The 19,234-nt window shown below is 38.2% G+C and overlaps 1 protein-coding gene across 1 annotated transcript in view; it reads left to right on the plus strand.

Moving 5' to 3' along the window:
- Window positions 1-19,234, plus strand: part of grid2 (glutamate receptor, ionotropic, delta 2) — a 539,815-nt gene that overhangs the window by 84,454 nt on the left and 436,127 nt on the right. The window contains exon 2 of the mRNA XM_080893112.1: window positions 12,471-12,626. Within this exon, the coding sequence (XP_080749238.1) occupies window positions 12,471-12,626 (156 nt within the window). The remainder of the gene's footprint in view (window positions 1-12,470; window positions 12,627-19,234) is intronic.

A 19,234-nucleotide genomic window follows, 5' to 3' on the forward strand; every position in this document is an offset into this window, starting at 1 on the left:
ATCGGTCTGTCATTATCTTACAAAGAAAGGCATATAGCGGTTATAAAAAGTACGTGCCCCAACTCAGTACATGAATGAAAGCAGGGAGTCCACGACTATTACACAATAGCTGTGGAAGAGAAATGTGGGGAATGGTTGTTGCTGTAGCTAACTGGATCTTTTCAGCGGCTTGTGTATGATGGGCTGAATGAGAAATAAGTAACTTGCAGTAAGTAATGATATGCTAATAAGCCATGTTTTCATTCTGTTATGCTAGTTAGCCATACGGAGCAGTTAATCATTCATTAACACATGTTCTTAGAACGTTTATTTTAAGCATTAATTACAAATAGGTCAGCATAATGAAGTACGGTTTTCCTTTATGATGTAATCATAATCAAGCGATCACATCTGTTGTATACTCTTTTTTTTCTTGTTCATCCATTTCAATGACTTGAGGTATAAACTAAAATGTGGATTTAGGAAATGATTACAGATCTACTTGATGATATCCTCGTGAATTGCAGGATTGAGGACCCAAATGGAGACACAAAAGATTCACTGACAAACAAAAGACAAACCTTTATTTCAGCTGATGGAAACTTGATAATATAAAGTTCACCAGGACAGTGAAGAAAATTCAAAACTGAACCACAGCAATGATTGAAGACCCTAAGATAAACATGAAGGCAAAATAGCACTATCTGTATGTGAAATGGCAGTCAGAGAGTTAGACACAGGAGGGTAATAAGATGCAGGTGGAGATAGTAAAATACAATGAAAATGGAGTAGAAGTAAAACTACACACAAGACACTAGAGACAAATGAAAATAGAACGAGAAGACAGTAACTAAACAGGGAAATGGAGACAGATGAATAGACTTGACAATTAACTTGAACTTGAACCCAAATCCAGACACAAAAAATGGACTGAAAAACAAAAGCAAAACCTATATTTCAGCTGATGGAAACTTCACAATATGAATTTCACCAGGACAATGAACAGAATTCAAAACTGACTGGTGAAACACAGCATGGATAATACACACTGAGATGAGGACTGAGGGAAGACAGCACAATTTATAGACAAAAGGATAATCAGGGAAATAGACACAGGAGGATAACAAAGGTAGATTGACAACAACACAGAAGGGAAAGCGAAGCTAAACACGAGGCACTAGAAACAAATGGCTACCAAAATACAACAGAAAGTAAAAAACAAACAGGGAAATAAAAACACTTGCATAAACTTAACCTAGGAGACAAATGAGAATAAGACAGGAAACACTGAGGAAACAAATTAAATTCTATAACTAGGACTAAATTATAACAAGAGTAAAGGCTCCCAAAATACTCAAGAATAGAAACAACAGAAACCAAACTAAGAACACCTAACACACAAGCTGGAAATAAACCTCAAAAAACACAAAGACAAATCTGAGATCATGACAGTTCTGCTTTGGAGTTTGTTTTTTGTTTTCATTTATATTAGTGCTGCTTTTAGAACGAGTGCTTTCTTTCACTGAAAACATTCATGTTCCTATTCTTGCGTGCATTCGTGTAGCCCGACTAGTATTTAAGTGCTTAAGCAGAAGAGAAACGTTGTGGCAGCATAACCAAGGACAGGAAAAGAGAACTACTTATTATTGAAGTGCTTGTGTAATGATAAACAGAGCTCAAAAATCTGTAGAGGACAAAGAGAGGACATGAGGTTGTGAGGAAAAACAAGCGGGGAAGATGACAAAATGGACAAGACGGGGGATGTGAGAGGAAGAAGAGAAAGATAAGTGACGAGAGAAGGGCCAGAGGATGGCAGGTGATGACAGGGAAAAAAAATCATGTATGTTAGATGACATAGATGACAAGTATGTGATGGAGGGATAAAGATTAGGCTGGGTGAAAAGAAGGAGAAGCAGAGAGGCTATGTGAATTAGAGAGAAATGTGAAGGAGTGAAGTGAAGTAGAGGAAAATGCTGGAGAGAAAAAAGAGACAAAGGGGTGGAGAGTTTAGAAGTTTTGAAATTGTAACTATAGGGAATTGGGACAAGGATAGAGTTTGATAGCGTGAGGTTGAAGAAGACTACGGCAGGAATATAAATGTCAGAAGATGCTGAAGACATGCAGTTTGCTGGAGAAGGAGGGCAAGAGAGGGCGGATTGTATAAATCCATCCTTCCTTGAAATATAATATGACATTTATGATGTGTACAAATCTGGAGCCTCTTACCAGCGCTTCAGGCAAAATCCTCCCAAATGTTCGGCATTAATCAGGAGGGTGAGCTTTAAAGACTCAAGGTGCTCAAGTAGAGCGGCTTCGTGCGTTAAAAGCAGATATGAACGTTAAATTCAGATGTTTTTTGATACCTGTTTTTATTACCATTTCTTTCAAGTCCCTTACAGTCTCTCTTACACTTTCCTTTTAAACACATTTCCTTCATTTTTGTTTGTTCATTTTTGTTGTTGTTTGTAATTCATCAAATACTGAAAAAAGTCTTCCACAAAAAACAAGCCAGCTTTGTGTAAGTTTTATTAATTTGATTGTTAAAGGGTTAATGTTTTCATATGCTGATGGTCAAGGTTTGCTTGTTATATTCAAGTTGAGTTTGATTTTTAATATAGTGTGAATGAATTGCTGTTTGGTACTTAACCTTTGGTTGTTGGATATTACCACCATTCAAATGTGCCTGAAAGGCTTTTGCTTCATTATGACAATGCTGCAAAAGAAAGTAAAGAGAGAATCGTGCCTTTCTCAATAGAGGACATATCTTTCAGAGTTTTCTGTTGTATTTGAAAACATGGCTTCTTGATTCTAGGAAACATAATCACCTGCAATACTGCATACTGTTTGGCGAAGTAGGAACAGCAGAGATAAGTACACTAGGATTTTGTGTTGTTTTGCTTTGCTTTGTTTTAAAGGAAATACCGAAAGTTATTTTTGGCCAAGTTTGACAGCCCTTGTTGGAAAAATAGAATATGTGATTTGTTTTAAATGATGCAGGAAACATCTGAATTATTGATTCAGTAATAAGAAAGCCTCTGTCTGCCTGCTACACACAAACATATACACATTTTTAAGTACATCGAGTCTTTTCAAGCCATGCCAGATTTACTTGGATTAGATGTCACACACTGCATCACATTGAAATAAGAAAGGGCGTGGGGGGGGACAAGAGTGATAACGACAGCAGAGAGAGGAGATAGTTAGGGAAATATGAGGAGGGAAGCAAGCAAGGAAACATGGGGTAGAGAGCAACAAAAATGGAGGAAGGTTGAGCTAAATAAGGAGTACAAAATGGAAAACAGCTTGGAAGGGAATGTAGGCATGACGAAGCATGATAGAAAGGCAGAGGACAAAGAACAAAGAGAAAGAGAATTAGGGAAATTGGCTAAAAGAATGTTGAAAACAGACAGACCTAAGGAAAAGTATGTGAGAGATGGTGAGGTGGAGAGGAAATGAGCAAGTTAGGATAGTTGACAAAGAAAGGGAAACTCTTCAACAGGTAAAGCTCCAAATCAGGAAGTAGGAAGGCAATAATCCAATATTTGGATCGATTATCAGTCTGGTTTTGGCTCAAAAAGCTGGATTGGCCATGAGTATTTTATGCTTACTATGCCAGTAATTATACACCAGTTGCTAGAGGGAGAGCTAACATACCATGGTAGGTAACAGCAGTTTGGACGTAACTCGTGCTGTGAGGCAAACAGTGTTTCTTTTATGTCTATAAAAGTTTTGACAAGCCCCTATGACAACACTTGTCCCTCTCACTCTCATTATGGAAGCTTTTATTGTGCTTACAGTAACATAGCATGTTGTTATTTGTTCAATATTATTTTGCCTATTCTGTATCCTACTCCATACATTTGTCTGTGAGGAGGTGCACTCACGTGGTTGCTGGAGATGTTTGCAAGTTGCTAGGTGAAATCAGTAGCAAAATGTGTGCTGCACCAAAACGTTTTTATGATTGTGGCAGTCATTGTAGTTGGCATAGAAGGCAAGACAAGTTTATTTATATAGCACAATTCAACAACAAGGTGATTCAAAGTGCTTTACAGAGACATTAAAAAACAAAAACAAATAAAAAGCATGATTTAAAATTGATTAAAAAAAACAGTAGATAAAATCAGTAGTTAAAATGTAAGTTTTGAAATTTAAGCTTAAAAGTGTGGATTTGGTGTTGTATTCAAATGCAGCTGAGAACAGGTGAGTCTTCAACCTGGATTTAAATAAACTGAGTGTTTCAGCTGATCTGAGGCTTTCTGTGAGTTTGTTCCAGATATATGGAGCATAAAAGCTGAATGCAGCTTCTCCGTGTCTGACAGTGTCTAGAAAACACTGACTGGTGCCTCACCACTGTAGCCAACATGTTTGGGAAAGCCATAACTTTTAGTTTGAATGTTCTCCGTTTTACAGCTTGTCTTACTTTTCAAATCTTTCATACGAACTGCAGGCAGTCTGCTAGCAACTAAAGCAATCTATTTGAGTTTGTACGTGCAGCACTGTACACGTATAGATCTGTGTGATTGGAACTTTAGAAACTTTATCAATTTCATTCTGCCTAACATCACCCTCTAGTAACCACTCGCCAACTGGTTGAGGAATACACATTTTCCCTTGTGACCAGTGGTTGCCAGATGGCCTCTGTGATTGGGGCTAGAGTAATTTCACACTCAGGTCACAATTAATACAAGAAATGGATCAGTGCAAGTTTTGTCTACATGCTGATATGATAGATAAGAAGGAGAAGATAGACACTTTATCAAACAGAGCTATAATTTCACAGTAGCTGTCAAGGGTATACACAGGTACACTGAAGATACACCTTAGGTCATTCAAGTGGTACATTGCTATCACTCTAATTATCATTTACTTATAACTTGGCTTGGGCTTCAGTATATTTTCATAACTGGCTCACAGCCACCTACTCTACTGTTTCCAGATCCCTGACAATGCTGGCCAGACAGGAGCTGAGTCAGCTGTTGTTTGGAAATCAGCTGGACCTTGCCAAAAAACAGTCCAGAGCTGACTTAAAGAGAAACACAAAACAAATGTTGCCGTCAGTTTTCTGTCCCCGGTTGCACACAAAGGGATACGAATTTAAATGTATCTCAGATGAGCTAGTTATTTCACCTAATGCTTAATGAATGAAGACACACAACAAATGTTCCACCTACTAAAAGTATATTCATATGTGTGGGAGGAAGCAAAGCCTTGGGTATCAACAGTAGGTCTCTACAAAGGAAGCAGTAAGGCAAAGGTCTGTCTAGATTAGAAGGGAAAAAGGTAAGACATTGACAGAGACGTGGCAAAGAAAGGGGCGACCTTGGCACAGCTTTGTGTGACAGTTTGACAAAGAACTGGCGTGCTGCTGAACTACAAATTCTGCTGGCTGCTCGCCTCCTTAACGATGGAGCAAATTAATTTACGTGCCTATAATGAAAGAAGTGAAGGAGGAGGGAAGCAGGGAGGAGAGATGAAAAAAGTAGGAGAACGAAAGATTTTTCTTGCACAAATCAGGTTACCTGGGAGATTTGTCCATGAATGCACAAGGGGATAGACGGCAGTCAGAGGCATCCCTCTGACATATAGTCAAGCACGCACACAGTTTGCTTCCATATTTCATTTAATTGTGCACACATGCTAGATATGGTCAGAGTAACCTACTGCAGATGCACAACCCTGATAACGAAGTAACCATGTTTCTGGGAATACTTGAACACAATAGACCCTGTATCTAGCAAAACTACATGAGAATTGTGTATGTGAGTATATTCTGGTGTGAGGTCATATGATAAATATTAGAGCTGTTTTTATATCTGTTCCTGTCATACTCCACTGGCCTGCTCTGGTCACCAGTGACCATTAATTCTTTGTCCTCCTCCCTTTCCTTTCTTACACACACACACACACACACACACACACACACACACACACACACACACACACACACACACACACACACACACACACTTACACATTAATTCTATACTCCCTTTCAGCTCTCACATCATTGCTGTAAATAACAGTGTGTTTGTGTGTTTCGCACACGTGTGTTTGTGTGCGAGTGTAATTTAGGGCATTTGACACTGTAGGACCATAACCTCTGCCGTTCATCGCCATCATCACTCAGCACTGCCGCTACCTTGCTTTCATCATCACATTGAGCCGGAAACACTTAAGTCTAGCCTTGTCACAAATCAGTAATACATCATGTGATTTATGCTGTGACGTGTGTTTGTGTGTGTGTGTGTGTGTGTGTGTGTGTATTCCTACACATTATCCTTGTCAGGGTTCCTGTCACATTACTGTCATCAGCTGCAGTTTCAACAACAGGTGTGTGTTTGTTCGAGAGACAAAGGAATGATATTTCAGATATTTCTTCAGTGCCCCGTTTCGAGTCGTCCTTAAGAAAAGAAGAGAATCAGATAGAGGCATATGGTGATAGGGAGAGAAAAGAACAAGGGGGAGCTTTACAGTAGTAAAAAGCTTGAATGGATGAGCGTAAAAGGCCAGAAGGCAGGTGTAAAAACTAAGTGAGGTGGGAATGGATTTTCCAAAGCAGCATACAGGGAGTGCAGAATTATTAGGGAAGTTGTATTTTTGAGGAATAATTTTATTATTGAACAACAACCATGTTCTCAATGAACCCAAAAAACTCATTAATATCAAAGCTGAATGTTTTTGGAAGTAGTTTTTAGTCTGTTTTTAGTTTTAGCTATTTTAGGGGGATATCTGTGTGTGCAGCTGACTATTACTGTGCATAATTATTAGGCAACTTAACAAAAAACAAATATATACCCATTTCAATTATTTATTTTTACCAGTGAAACCAATATAACATCTCCACATTCACAAATATACATTTCTGACATTCAAAAACAAAACAAAAACAAATCAGCGACCAATATAGCCACCTTTCTTTGCAAGGACACTCAAAAGCCTGCCATCCATGGATTCTGTCAGTGTTTTGATCTGTTCACCATCAACATTGCGTGCAGCAGCAACCACAGCCTCCCAGACACTGTTCAGAGAGGTGCACTGTTTTCCCTCCTTGTAAATCTCACATTTGATGATGGACCACAGGTTCTCAATGGGGTTCAGATCAGGTGAACAAGGAGGCCATGTCATTAGTTTTTCTTCTTTTATACCCTTTCTTGCCAGCCACGCTGTGGAGTACTTGGACGCGTGTGATGGAGCATTGTCCTGCATGAAAATCATGTTTTTCTTGAAGGATGCAGACTTCTTCCTGTACCACTGCTTGAAGAAGGTGTCTTCCAGAAACTGGCAGTAGGACTGGGAGTTGAGCTCGACTCCACCCTCAACCCGAAAAGGCCCCACAAGCTCATCTCTGATGATACCAGCCCAAACCAGTACTCCACCTCCACCTTGCTGGCGTCTGAGTCAGACTGCTTAGTGGGCTGCCCACTGCTTCACTGAGTGAATGGGTCAAATGCAGAGAAAAACAAGTAATTTCCCCATGGGGATCAATAAAGTATCCATTATTATTATTATTATTATTATTATTATTATTATCTGGCCCATCAAGACTCACTCTCATTTCATCAGTTCATAAAACCTTAGAAAAACCAGTCTTGAGATATTTCTTGGCCCAGTCTTGACGTTTCAGCTTGTGTGTCTTGTTCAGTGGTGGTCGTCTTTCAGCCTTTCTTACCTTGGCCATGTCTCTGAGTATTGCACACCTTGTGTGCTTTTGGGCTCTCCAGTGATGTTGCAGCTCTGAAATATGGCCAAACTGGTGGCAAGTGGCATCTTGGCAGCTGCACGCTTGACTTTTCTCGGTTCATGGGCAGTTATTTTGCGCCTTGGTTTTTCCACACGCTTCTTGCGACCCTGTTGACTATTTTGGATGAAACGCTTGATTGTTCGATGATCACGCTTCAGAAGCTTTGCAATTTTGAGACTGCTGCATCCCTCTGCAAGATATCTCAGTATTTTTGACTTTTCTGAGCCTGTCAAGTCCTTCTTTTGACCCATTTTGCCAAAGGAAAGGATGTTGCCTAATAATTATGCACACCTGATATAGGGTGTTGATGTCATTAGACCACACCCCTTCTCATTACAGAGATGCACATCACCTAATATGCTTAATTGGTAGTAGGCTTTCGAGCCTATATAGCTTGGAGTAAGACAACATGCATGAAGAGGATGATGTGGACAAAATACTCATTTGCCTAATAATTCTGCACTCCCTGTAGTGAGTCTCTCCACCAATTATTATTATGTCACAGTCACACTACTGCCTGGAATACTGTGAATTTTGGTCCATAGGTATTGTTCCTCAGTTGACGATTATTGACTCTGGTAGCCGAGACTTTTCCTGTTGCACAATGGCAACGCTTATCTCTCCTTTAAAAAAAGAAAATTCAATTCAACTCTTTGTGTACATATTGCAAATGTTTATGTTTCTCGCACACAGCATCTCACTAAACCACAGTGAGTTATACATATCCGATTTTACACAGAATGAACAGTAATCCCTTTGTTTTTCAAAAAGCAAACCCATTTTTCTTTGATAAGCAGCATTTTATGTTGTATAGTGCTAATTAAGCACATTAAATGTTTATAAAGGTTATCATTCCTACATAGTAAATTGCAGTGGTTCCATTGCACTCTACAGCACAGCATCACACGGCTGCAACTGCTAGCGTGGGTGTAGACTCTTAGCCTTGTTAAAAAAAAAAAAAATTAACCTCTAGATAAACTTCTGTTGTGCAAACCAGATAATTATGCAGATAAATATGCATGTGTGATTACACAATCATGGCAATAAAGCTGACATTAAAGCCCACATACTGACTAATGATCATCCTTTTTTTTTCTCTCTTATTTTCTTTTTTAAATGTACTTGTATATTGTTCACATGTTGAAATAAATTACCAATCAATCAAATCCTTTGATCTTTCACAAACACACACACACACACACACACACACACATATATCTATATCTATATATATGTATATATATATACAGTATATATGATGATGATTGAGTGTGTGAATCAAGATTTTGTTACTTTCAAATCAGAAGGAGAAATTGACCAAATATGAACATGTAGATGCTGCTTTGTTTGTTAACTGCATATATTTACAGTGAATAAAAAGAGAGGATATGTAAAAGCGAACATTACTGAGATTCCAGCAGATATTGGCTGGGGCAAAAGAAAAGACTATTCTAACTTATTTGTGGCTTTGTGTGACAACACATTCCCCTCTTTTTTTTTTTTTTACCTCTAGCATCACTCATCCATCCCAGTCGGTTGTTTAGCAGGAAGTAGATAAACAAGTTATTTATTACCTCTTTATCAATGTAAACAAACTAGGAAATGAATACTAAACACTTAAATTTGATCGATACTTCCTGACCAAAACACTTTAAGTTTTTGAATCCTACATCACTAGAAATTGACCACTGTTGCTGATAATGCTGTTGACGTCGAAGGCATGGTTGGGGAAAAATGTTGATGATTTAGTACTTCTGCTCACACGCTGTATATGTGTGTGTATGTGTGTGTGTGTGTGTGTGTGTGACTGCCCTTGAGGCATCCGTGTAAAGCAAGATTCAGTACTTTTATATCCTGGCTTGCTGATTTAAGCTGTGACGTCTGCCTTTGCACTCACAATCACATTACTGGAAGGGAGGAAGAGCCAGGGCCCTGTGTGTTGTTTGTGTGTGTGCATGTCTGTGTGTGTGTGCGTGTCTGTGTTTGCTAATCAGCATGCAGTAACGCTGTTGTTCCAAAATAGCTGACAGTGAACAGCAGACATTTACCAATCGTCTGTTCTCATCTCTTGTCTTGTGCTTTCTTCTTGTGAAAAGTTAATTATTTTTTTAATATGTACACATTAAAGATGGTAATATTTGGGAGATTCCAAAATAGTTTGATTAGTGTTTGAGTTCAGAAGCCTCAAAAGGTTCATGCTACTCTTCAATCATTAGGAACAACAGGAGCCAAGTTTAGCTTTAGTGAAATAAAGATGAGAAAGAGTCAGCGAATTGTAGTGTGTTTATTTTCCAGACTTAATTCCGATTCTTTGTTCACATTTACCTTGGACTTTCATGCCCCCCTGCAGTGACTCCATGCCCCAGAAAGGGGCCCCACCCACAGCTTGAGAACCACAGCCTTAAGGCATAAAAGCATGTTTAAAACACATTTGGATTAAGATTCAAATCTGCTTCACAGACCAAGGACTTTTTTTTTTCATTATCACCTACATTTTTTTCTCATCTCCCTTTCTGCATGCACACTGGGTCTCGATTAAAGAGTGTTATTTTCAGTCACATGCACGTAGCTAATATATCACCGTGCAGGTGTAGCAGCTTTGATAGAGAAATGATATAGGTGATAACAGAAGAAAGAAAAGTGACATGAAAAAATACTACAATACGGTGTCTTCTTCTCCATTTCAATATCTTTTGTTACCATTGTGGTCACTAGATCCCAAAATGCATTGCTGGTGTGATAAAGGAAATACACACTTTACAAGGAAACAAACCATATGCAAAGAGAGTGGTGTACGATGCAGTAAAGCTTTTAACATATGCCTGGGAGCAGGTTACTATGGAAACATCCTTGTAGAAACCTAGATTAAAGGAGCCATTTACTGTTCCCTCTGCATGTTTGTAAAAAAAAAAAGACAAAAAAAATATTACAAAACTTTATCCACAAAGGAAAACACACAGAAAGTCATAAATCAGCTTACTAATGTCAAACATTTCGATGTGCTTTTGTCCTCTAGGCATATAACCTTTACAGTGTCATGGTTCCAGTTTAAAATCTGTACCAATCCTCTCCCAGCAGTGTCATCTTCAAACTGATTGGGACCTTATTCAAAATTTATCACTAATGGAATAGTTAATGTCTTTGTTCTTCATTCTTTATCGCTTTGTCCAGGCCTGCTTGTCTCACCTCATCTATACTGCATGATTATAAAAACAACCAAGACTCAATCAGTTGCCTGGTATTTACAGTTGCCTAATGCTGAGGAATCAAGTGATTGAACGATACATATTTAATGAGGCCTTTGACGCAGAGGCAGTTAACATATCATTCCTAACCGCATGTGGTTTTGAATGAGGTGTGCGTATAAAGGCTGTGCTGGAATGGATTGCCCTTCAGAAGTTGAGTTTAATCAAAACGTTGTTTAAACTGTTGCAGATGTGATAATATTTAGGGTTTTACAAATTTTGCTAGCCACATATCTTTTTCTAATTAAATGTATTGACAATTAAATTATTGACAGTTTAACAGATTCCAGTAACCTAAAAAAGAGCATAAGGAAGAGATTTTTTTTTAAACAATTAAAGAGGCAAGTGGATTTCTAAAGCACAAGAACCAACTAATCTTATTGTAAAAATGTTATACTGTATATGATTTCCTGGATGATGTATCCAAAGTACTGCAAAATAAAGACGGTGAAGTTTGGGCTCTCTGGGATTTAGTCCACAACCTTTGTGGTATTAACATCAGGCTATGCACAGCCAATTACAGATATAGTTTTCTAAATGTGGTACAAAACAGCCCTCAGCCAAAGCAGCCTTCTTGGTTATTAATGGATTTTGCTACCTGTGTCTTACACACATGCACAGGCACACACATCCACACTATACAGTATGAGGCTTATTTTCTGGTCAATGAAATGCGGTTAGCAGTGCTTCACTGCGCTGGCTTACACAATTAGTGGCCCAGTGGATTCAGGGGATAAACTGGGTTGAATTGAGAGGCTAAAGAGAAGTAAAATAAGAAAAAAAAACATACGGTTAATTGTGTGTAACAGACCAAAGCATAGACCGAATCTCTGCTAGCCAGTCAACACCCCACATTGCCTCATTTGTCTGTCTCAGCAGCACTGCAGGTTGACATTTATTTTTATGACTAATTTAGTATTCACTAGTGGGAACTTTATCTGCCACTACAGATACTAACACACACCAGTTCTTCTTCCATTTCCCCTTGTGGGGCAACTGTTTTGCCTGAGTCAGTGCCCTACACTAGGTAGTTTTTGACACTGGAATGAACATTCATGTAAGCCCATTAGTCCCTTCTTTTTCATGCAGGATGCCAGAACAGGGGCTAAATACTTAAAGTCTATATTTCTAGACTTATTTGAAGCTGGTTTCATGAATGTGGGTAATATAATTGGTTAAATTTTGCTGCCTTTGGTTTCCAATACCAGCATTACAAGGCAGTTAGCCATTTAAAGAATGTAAATGAAGGAGATTCCCTGTAAACACATTACTAGCTATTTAGTGAGTAGTAGTGAGGTGGTTATATATTGGGGAACTCAAGCACAGGTGGAAAAGGCATCAGCGGCTTTTCTATAGGTAGGGTGAACACTAAATCCACTTGGATGGAATTATATTTTGAGGCATTTCTTTGAAGAATTCCCTTTGTAGATTACATACTTCAGAGTTCTGTAAAAATAACCCAAAAGATAATGCCTTTTTTGTTTCTTTCCTTCTTCTTCTAATAGGTGCCATCTTTGATGAGTCAGCACGGAAAGATGATGAGGTGTTTCGCCTTGCTGTGGCGGATCTCAATTTAAACAACGAGATTTTGGAGACAGAGAAGATCACCATCTCTGTGGAGTTCGTTGATGGGAACAACCCTTTCCAGGCTGTGCAAGAAGGTAGGGAGATAATACTGTGTTGTAACATTTATGCATTGCACCAACAGGACTAATAGAATGTATCTGTTTCAAATTGAAATATGTTTTTCTTAAATATGTTGATGCATGCTCAGTCATCCAGGTAAGGAAATCCCCAAAAAGTTGATTCTGTTCATCTGGACGTAGAGTTTTCTCCCACTGTAAACGCTACGTCCAGATGAACAGAATCAACATTTTGGGTTTTCTTATAGGGATGGGTGTAATTCTGTGTTTGCTTCACATATTCTAAGTTACACGTTTGCTTTAAATAGATTTAAACAAAAAAAGGAATCATTTGTGTTTATTTTGATACCCCAGCTCCTTTTTTGATTTTCAAATAATCCTGAATTGTTTATGTAACACAGTTAAATACATGTATTAATTTCCATTTGATCCAATGCAGATTTAATTAAAAATGTGTAAATTTGCAGTATTTCTACAGACAATCTTAGTCTTGTTATCATTTTAGAACTGAAACACATAAGCATGCGGTGCTTTCACAGTCATTTCAGCATTTTCCTGACCTATTCTATCTTAAGAACATGAACTGATTCATGTGGGAAAAAATAAAGATTTGAAAAGTTGGCCAACTTTTAAAAATATTTTATTTTTATTTTGCATTGCTGGCAGGCCTTTATGAGTTGACCTGCATCACAATCAGTTGAGGATATGAGGTTTTTTCCCTCTCTCTTTTTTGTTTGGGTTTCCAGCCAGTTTATTTAATTAAAATCTAGTTTGTAGAAGAAATTGACTCTGGAATGTTCATATTTTTAATCAGTGGACATTCTGAATTATACAACTTTTTTTCATCCATGTGGGCATTTATATTTTAATATTATAGCTGCTGGTTCACAAGCCAAACCAACAGGCTTGATTTTAAATTGGAATTCAATATGAAAGAATCACGTATAACTAAGCTTAGTTTGACTTGTTGACTTATCACTGGTAGTAATAAGAAACAGAAATAGTCTCAATCAAGGGGAAACTGTCAAGAAGCCCTTTTTAAGGAAGGGAAGCGGGGAGAAAAGGCTGAGGTATTCCAAATTAACCTCAGCAACTTAACATTATTCAAGCAGTGTGGGATTCTTTTGTTGGTTTACCTGCTGATCACATGCTTAAACGCCTAGCAGCAACCCTTGTTCTCACCAATGGGCTCTGTAGCACAACATAAATTAAAATAACCCAGAACATCATTAAAAATAAGCAGAGAGAGAAAGAATGTGTGGGTGTATTAATTGACAGTGCCACAGGGCATACATGAACAAACATACACAGTGAGCACACCATAACATCATGCAAGATGTGAACAAATAAACATATACATTAACTTTAAGCTGGGGCTGCTGGAGATACGAAACAAAAGAACCCAAGAATAGCTTTCTTTATAAACATTTACCTTAAACTTTCATTATTTTTATTTAAAAATTAATCTTAAAGTCATCATCATTCTTTTTTAAACAGATGGCATTGTTGTTTAATGAAGAGTGCTGTGAAAAATTACAGGATGTAATTTAATGATGTGGACATTCAGTTCAGCTAAGCAACTTTGAATGACATGTTCACTTTATTGGTGTAAGCATTTGAATTCAGAAATATTGCAAAATACAAAATATAGAAATGAGGCAGAAGTATTGGCACTGCCTACATGACTAATGAGTCATCTGACAACAGGCTGTGTCACACACATTCTTTTCTACTACACTGTGTGAATTGCTAATCAGGACATTTGTCTAAATTGTCTAATAGTCATCCAAAAGCCTGTGCAATGTAAATAAATTCTCATCTATTGTCTTCCTCTCAGGATGTAAGGATTATGTGATTTTAGAAATGTCATGGTTGATTCACTCTTACAAACGTCTACTGTGTAGTACAAAATTCTTTCTATAGAACATGGAATTAACAAAATCCAACAATCAGGCTATCACGAGCAGATACAACTGGTGCACATATGGGCCAGTATCCATGATTTGGGAACCATTATACTGAGTTCAAGTTTTTCACAGAGAAGCTCGTATTTTGGCTCAATGAAATGGAAGTGAAATGGAAAGACAAACTGATCGTCACACAAGCATCCATGTGCCTGTGATCGTTTTTGACTGGCGGGCTGCCTTAGAATAAACAGAGATTTGATCAAGGCACAATAATGAGCAGGCACGAAAAGAAACAAACATTTTGTTGTAAACCATGTTGCACCCGTGTTTATGCCCTTTTAGTTTATTTGCTTCGTCTGATACTTGTGCATGCATTGTATTCGTATTTATATTTGAAATATACCTTAGAGTACACACAGCTGACTGTGATTAATTTGTAGTTTTGTTAAATTTACATACATTGTAATTGGGATGAGGTTCAGCCCTTCTCCATGACCCTTTATTCTACCAGCAGAAGAAGGGCAGTCAAGAAATTGCAGTAATTACATATTTAAAAGTGAATTCAGAGTGATCAAATGCATAAAGCTTTTTAATATTGCACGACAAAATTACTACTGATGATTTGCATTAATTCGTATTCCTTCTTTCAGTATTGGATCCCTTTTTTATTGATTAAAGAAAACAAGTGAAGAGGAGGGTAGAATGGGGTCAAAGTTAGAAACGTGAATAAAACAGAATCACTGTTCTCACTGCTTTGCAGGGTTTTTTTTAATTGACTTTAGAGATTTAAAAAAAGAAAGGGGAAAAAGCCCTGAATGGATTTCTAAGTTCTGACAGTTTACATGTTAGGACTTTGAATCCCTTCCATGATTTAATTAACTGATAATCAAATACAAAGAGCCCTATTATCAACATCCATTCACACACTTAAGTAAGAGCACACACACATAAAACATTATATTAGCTTTGGTGAAACAGAAAAGGGAAAAACAGAGAATACATCTGTGGGCTTGTTTGCATTTCACTCAAAACAGGCAGCAGGATTAATGCCCATAGCAAACAATGGTGGCCAAACTGTAAGTGTATCTCCATTTTAGAGATTCCCTCAGGGGAGTTTGTGTGGATGCATTGTATGTGCATGAGTGCATGTGCACTCGTGTACCTCTAAGAGCCTTGTTAAAGCTGTTGCTTTGATATAAGGGTCTACAGTGATGTTTGGCACTCAGGCTGTAATTCTTTGAAGTTCCAACCTTAGTCATTCCATTAGCTGGGCTCTACGTGCGTGTTTCTGCAATTGTTTCTTCCTTATTTATTTCAGTGAAATATTCAGCTTGAATCTCAAGTGTCTTATTTAGAATATTAGAACCATGTGAAATAAAGACTGAAGAGAGATGTGACAGCGCTCCAGGAGACTGCATTTGAATGCTTGCTCTTTGACCGGGCACACTAAGCCACCAGCATGCTTCTGAATCCTCCAATACATGTCTTTATTTGTCCTTTAGTGTTGCTGATAGTGCACATTTTGCATTGAAGACTAAATTAAATTGATCTTTTAAAATTTGGAATCTAATGATTACTGATTAATAACTATTTTGCTTCTCTCTCTCTGTCGCTCTCTCTTTTTCCCTACTTTCATTTGTACTGGCTCCTACAGGCCTCAGAGCCCAGAGCCCAGCCCTCAGTGTGTTGGTCAGTCTGTCCAAACTTGTGGGCACTGCAAAAAATGAAAAAATCTTCGCAGTCTTTCTGTTTCTCTGGTACTGAGCATACTACCTGTCATTTCTCTGCCAGTCAGCCTATTCTTCTTCTGTTTGCCTGGCTGTTAGTGTAGCTGTGGCTGCTGAACTTGTCTATCAGCCTATTTGTCTGGTTAAGTAGTGACATGGTCGACCTTGCCATTGCCTGTTTCTCACGTACTATAATTTAAATGGATTGGTGGCAATTTAAGTAGATTAAAAGTAGTGAATTACACTGCTTCAAACAGAAGTACTATTTAACTATGAGTTTTCTCTGTTATAAACCTTATAAGCTACAATTAGCAGATTTTCAGAAATTACTTATATGCATTTCACTTATCTTTTTGCTAACTTACAGTCCACTAATGAAAAATATTGGAATTTGTTGCCATATAAATTCAACATTTAGTGGCACTAAATTGGCTTTTCGTGAGGGATTTCTAAAGATAATTGACAATAAATGTCAAAACCTACTGCAGTCAGAAGTATGAACAGCAGCATAAACAACATGTCGTCTTTAAGGGCTAGATTTACATACATGAGCGTGGCAATTTGTACCTCGCCTTTCAGTCACTTTATGGCGCCAGTCTAAGTGTAATTAGCACCAGATTTGCAAAGGTAGTAGCTCATTATGCAGTCAGCACTTGGGACTCTCTCTAAGACACATTATGTGTCTGAAGCAGAGGGTGGTGGATGCAGTTCAGTAGAGGGATTAGTTGGAGATCACCAAGCTAAAAAAAAAAAAAGTCATGATGTAATAATGCTGTAGGGCAGAAGGCTCAGCTGAATCTCAGATGTTTCACATCTTAGTGGAAGTGATAGGTTAAAGAAGCCAGGTTTATGATCAAAAGAAGCAATTTGCCAGATTTTAGTGATATGATATGATTATTATATGATATGTGAGATTTATAAACAAAACAAGTTGAGGTCCATGCTCTGCATCTCTTCTGTCTTTTGTATTATTAATTGATACAATTGTATTATGTATCAGTCATATATATACAATTTGGTTGATTTATTATCTTCATTTTTTATGCATAAAGACATATCACAAAATGCACCTCTTAGTCATTAGAGATTTCAGGTAGTTTAATTGAGTAATTTATTTTTCAAAGGTGTGACAAATTCTGTGACCCACAGTAAATCTAAGAAAGTAAATTAGTGTCATATTTAAAAACAGAATTTCCATGTTCTTGTACATAAATAGAGTCTACTATTAAAAAGGACTAAAGATATGTGTCTGTGAAGGTTCTCAGTCATCCAGGTCATCGTAGTCTAAGGAGCTTGGAAAGAAAACCGTCTGGACTTCTGTAAGTTGCTTGAAGACTTTTCAGAGTCTTTTCTAAGCACAACATCCCAGTATACTTCAGACCCAGCCACACACTCAGACAAAAACTGGTTCATCCCAAAGACAGAACTACTAAACACAAACTTAACAACATAGTTTGTGCTGTACAGTGTAGCGAGAAATGCTTAGACCTCTACATTGGAGAGATCAAACAGCCACTTCATAAACGCATGGCACAACATAGACGAGCCACCTCGACATGGACTCAATGGTCCATCTGCATCTAAAGGACAAAGGTCACTTTTTCGAGGATGCCGTTGTTCACATTTTGGACAGAGAAGACAGATGGTTTGAAAGAGGAGTGAAAGAAGCCATCTATGTCCACTGTGAACGACCATCTTTGAACAGACCCGGTTTACGACACCAACTATCTGCAATCTATAATCCAGTTTTGAGATCCCTTCCCATCCTGGGGCTTTTGACCTCAGGAAATCACATGGTAGGGTGTGGCTAGGTTTCACAGCGGGTTCTCCTGAAACCTTGGCTGATTATGACCTACACCCGTTTTCACACCTTGACTCGTGTGATTAGGTAGAGGATCATTAGGGGGTCTATTGTCCCTCTTGGGGGAACACTCCCATAGGGCTTAAATCTGTGACTCTCCACCATTTGACCTTAGAACTGAAGAAGCTTTTCGGATGAGAAGTGAAACGTCTTCAAGAAACCAGACGCTTTTCTTTCCAAGCTCCTTAGACGACTAAAAATATGGTTTACGTTAGTTTGTTTCCATAGAGAGTGAATTCATTTTTTTTACTGCTACTAACTCCAAGATACATGTTGATAATACATGTCAAAGTCACAGCAAATATATGAGATAATATAAACCACAGTAGAGTATGCCTGCTAATTTTAATTGAGAGACCACCACATCTATGTCTAAATCTGCATCTGTGCCACAGTACATCTGAACTGCTGAAAGTAATCTCTAAGCCATAAAGGATAAAAACTTTTACAGCAAAGTGAGTTATAGAAAGATGGCACGTCAGTATCTGCATCTCTAAAACTGTAGACCATTCTACAAAAGAGCTGCCAAAAAAGATTTGAGTCTCACAGAAAATTATGTCTTTGAATGATTTATTCAGATGATTTACTGCTCCCTTTGCCCGAGTGTGTGTGATTGTACAGAATTGTGTCAGAAGTGTGCAAAGTGGCTTGGATTTAATCACACACTTTCCCTCCCTTTTGCCATCCTGCGTGGCACTTAATTGTGGGTCTGCTCCTGTCACTTATATTCACATTTCACTCCCTACCCGATATCTCTAATTTCTATAGTCCATCCACAATAGACACTAGTTGTGGAACAGGTGGAGCTTTCTGTGGGGTGGGTTATTTGTATGTGTGTGTGTGTGTGTGTGTGTGTGTGTGTGTGTGTGTGTGTGTGTGTGTGTGTGTGTGTGTGTGTGTGTGCATGTCAGCCTACCCGTTCATGTCTCTATCGATTAAAGCAATGAGAATCACCTAATTGGATAACAGTCTATGGAAAAGTGGGGGGTGAGGAAATGGAAAGCAGAAGGAGACCACAGGATGGAGGGAACTCAATAGTTGTCTCAGCTTATTTTTCATCTCAGCTTAGTCTTGACACACATTGCACACAGCTGCATTTGCATGCACACTGCCACACACTGTGATTTAAGG

This window comes from Rhamphochromis sp. 'chilingali', assembly GCF_963969265.1.
Source record: "Rhamphochromis sp. 'chilingali' genome assembly, chromosome: 10".
NCBI classification, from domain to species: Eukaryota; Metazoa; Chordata; class Actinopteri; order Cichliformes; family Cichlidae; genus Rhamphochromis; species Rhamphochromis sp. 'chilingali'.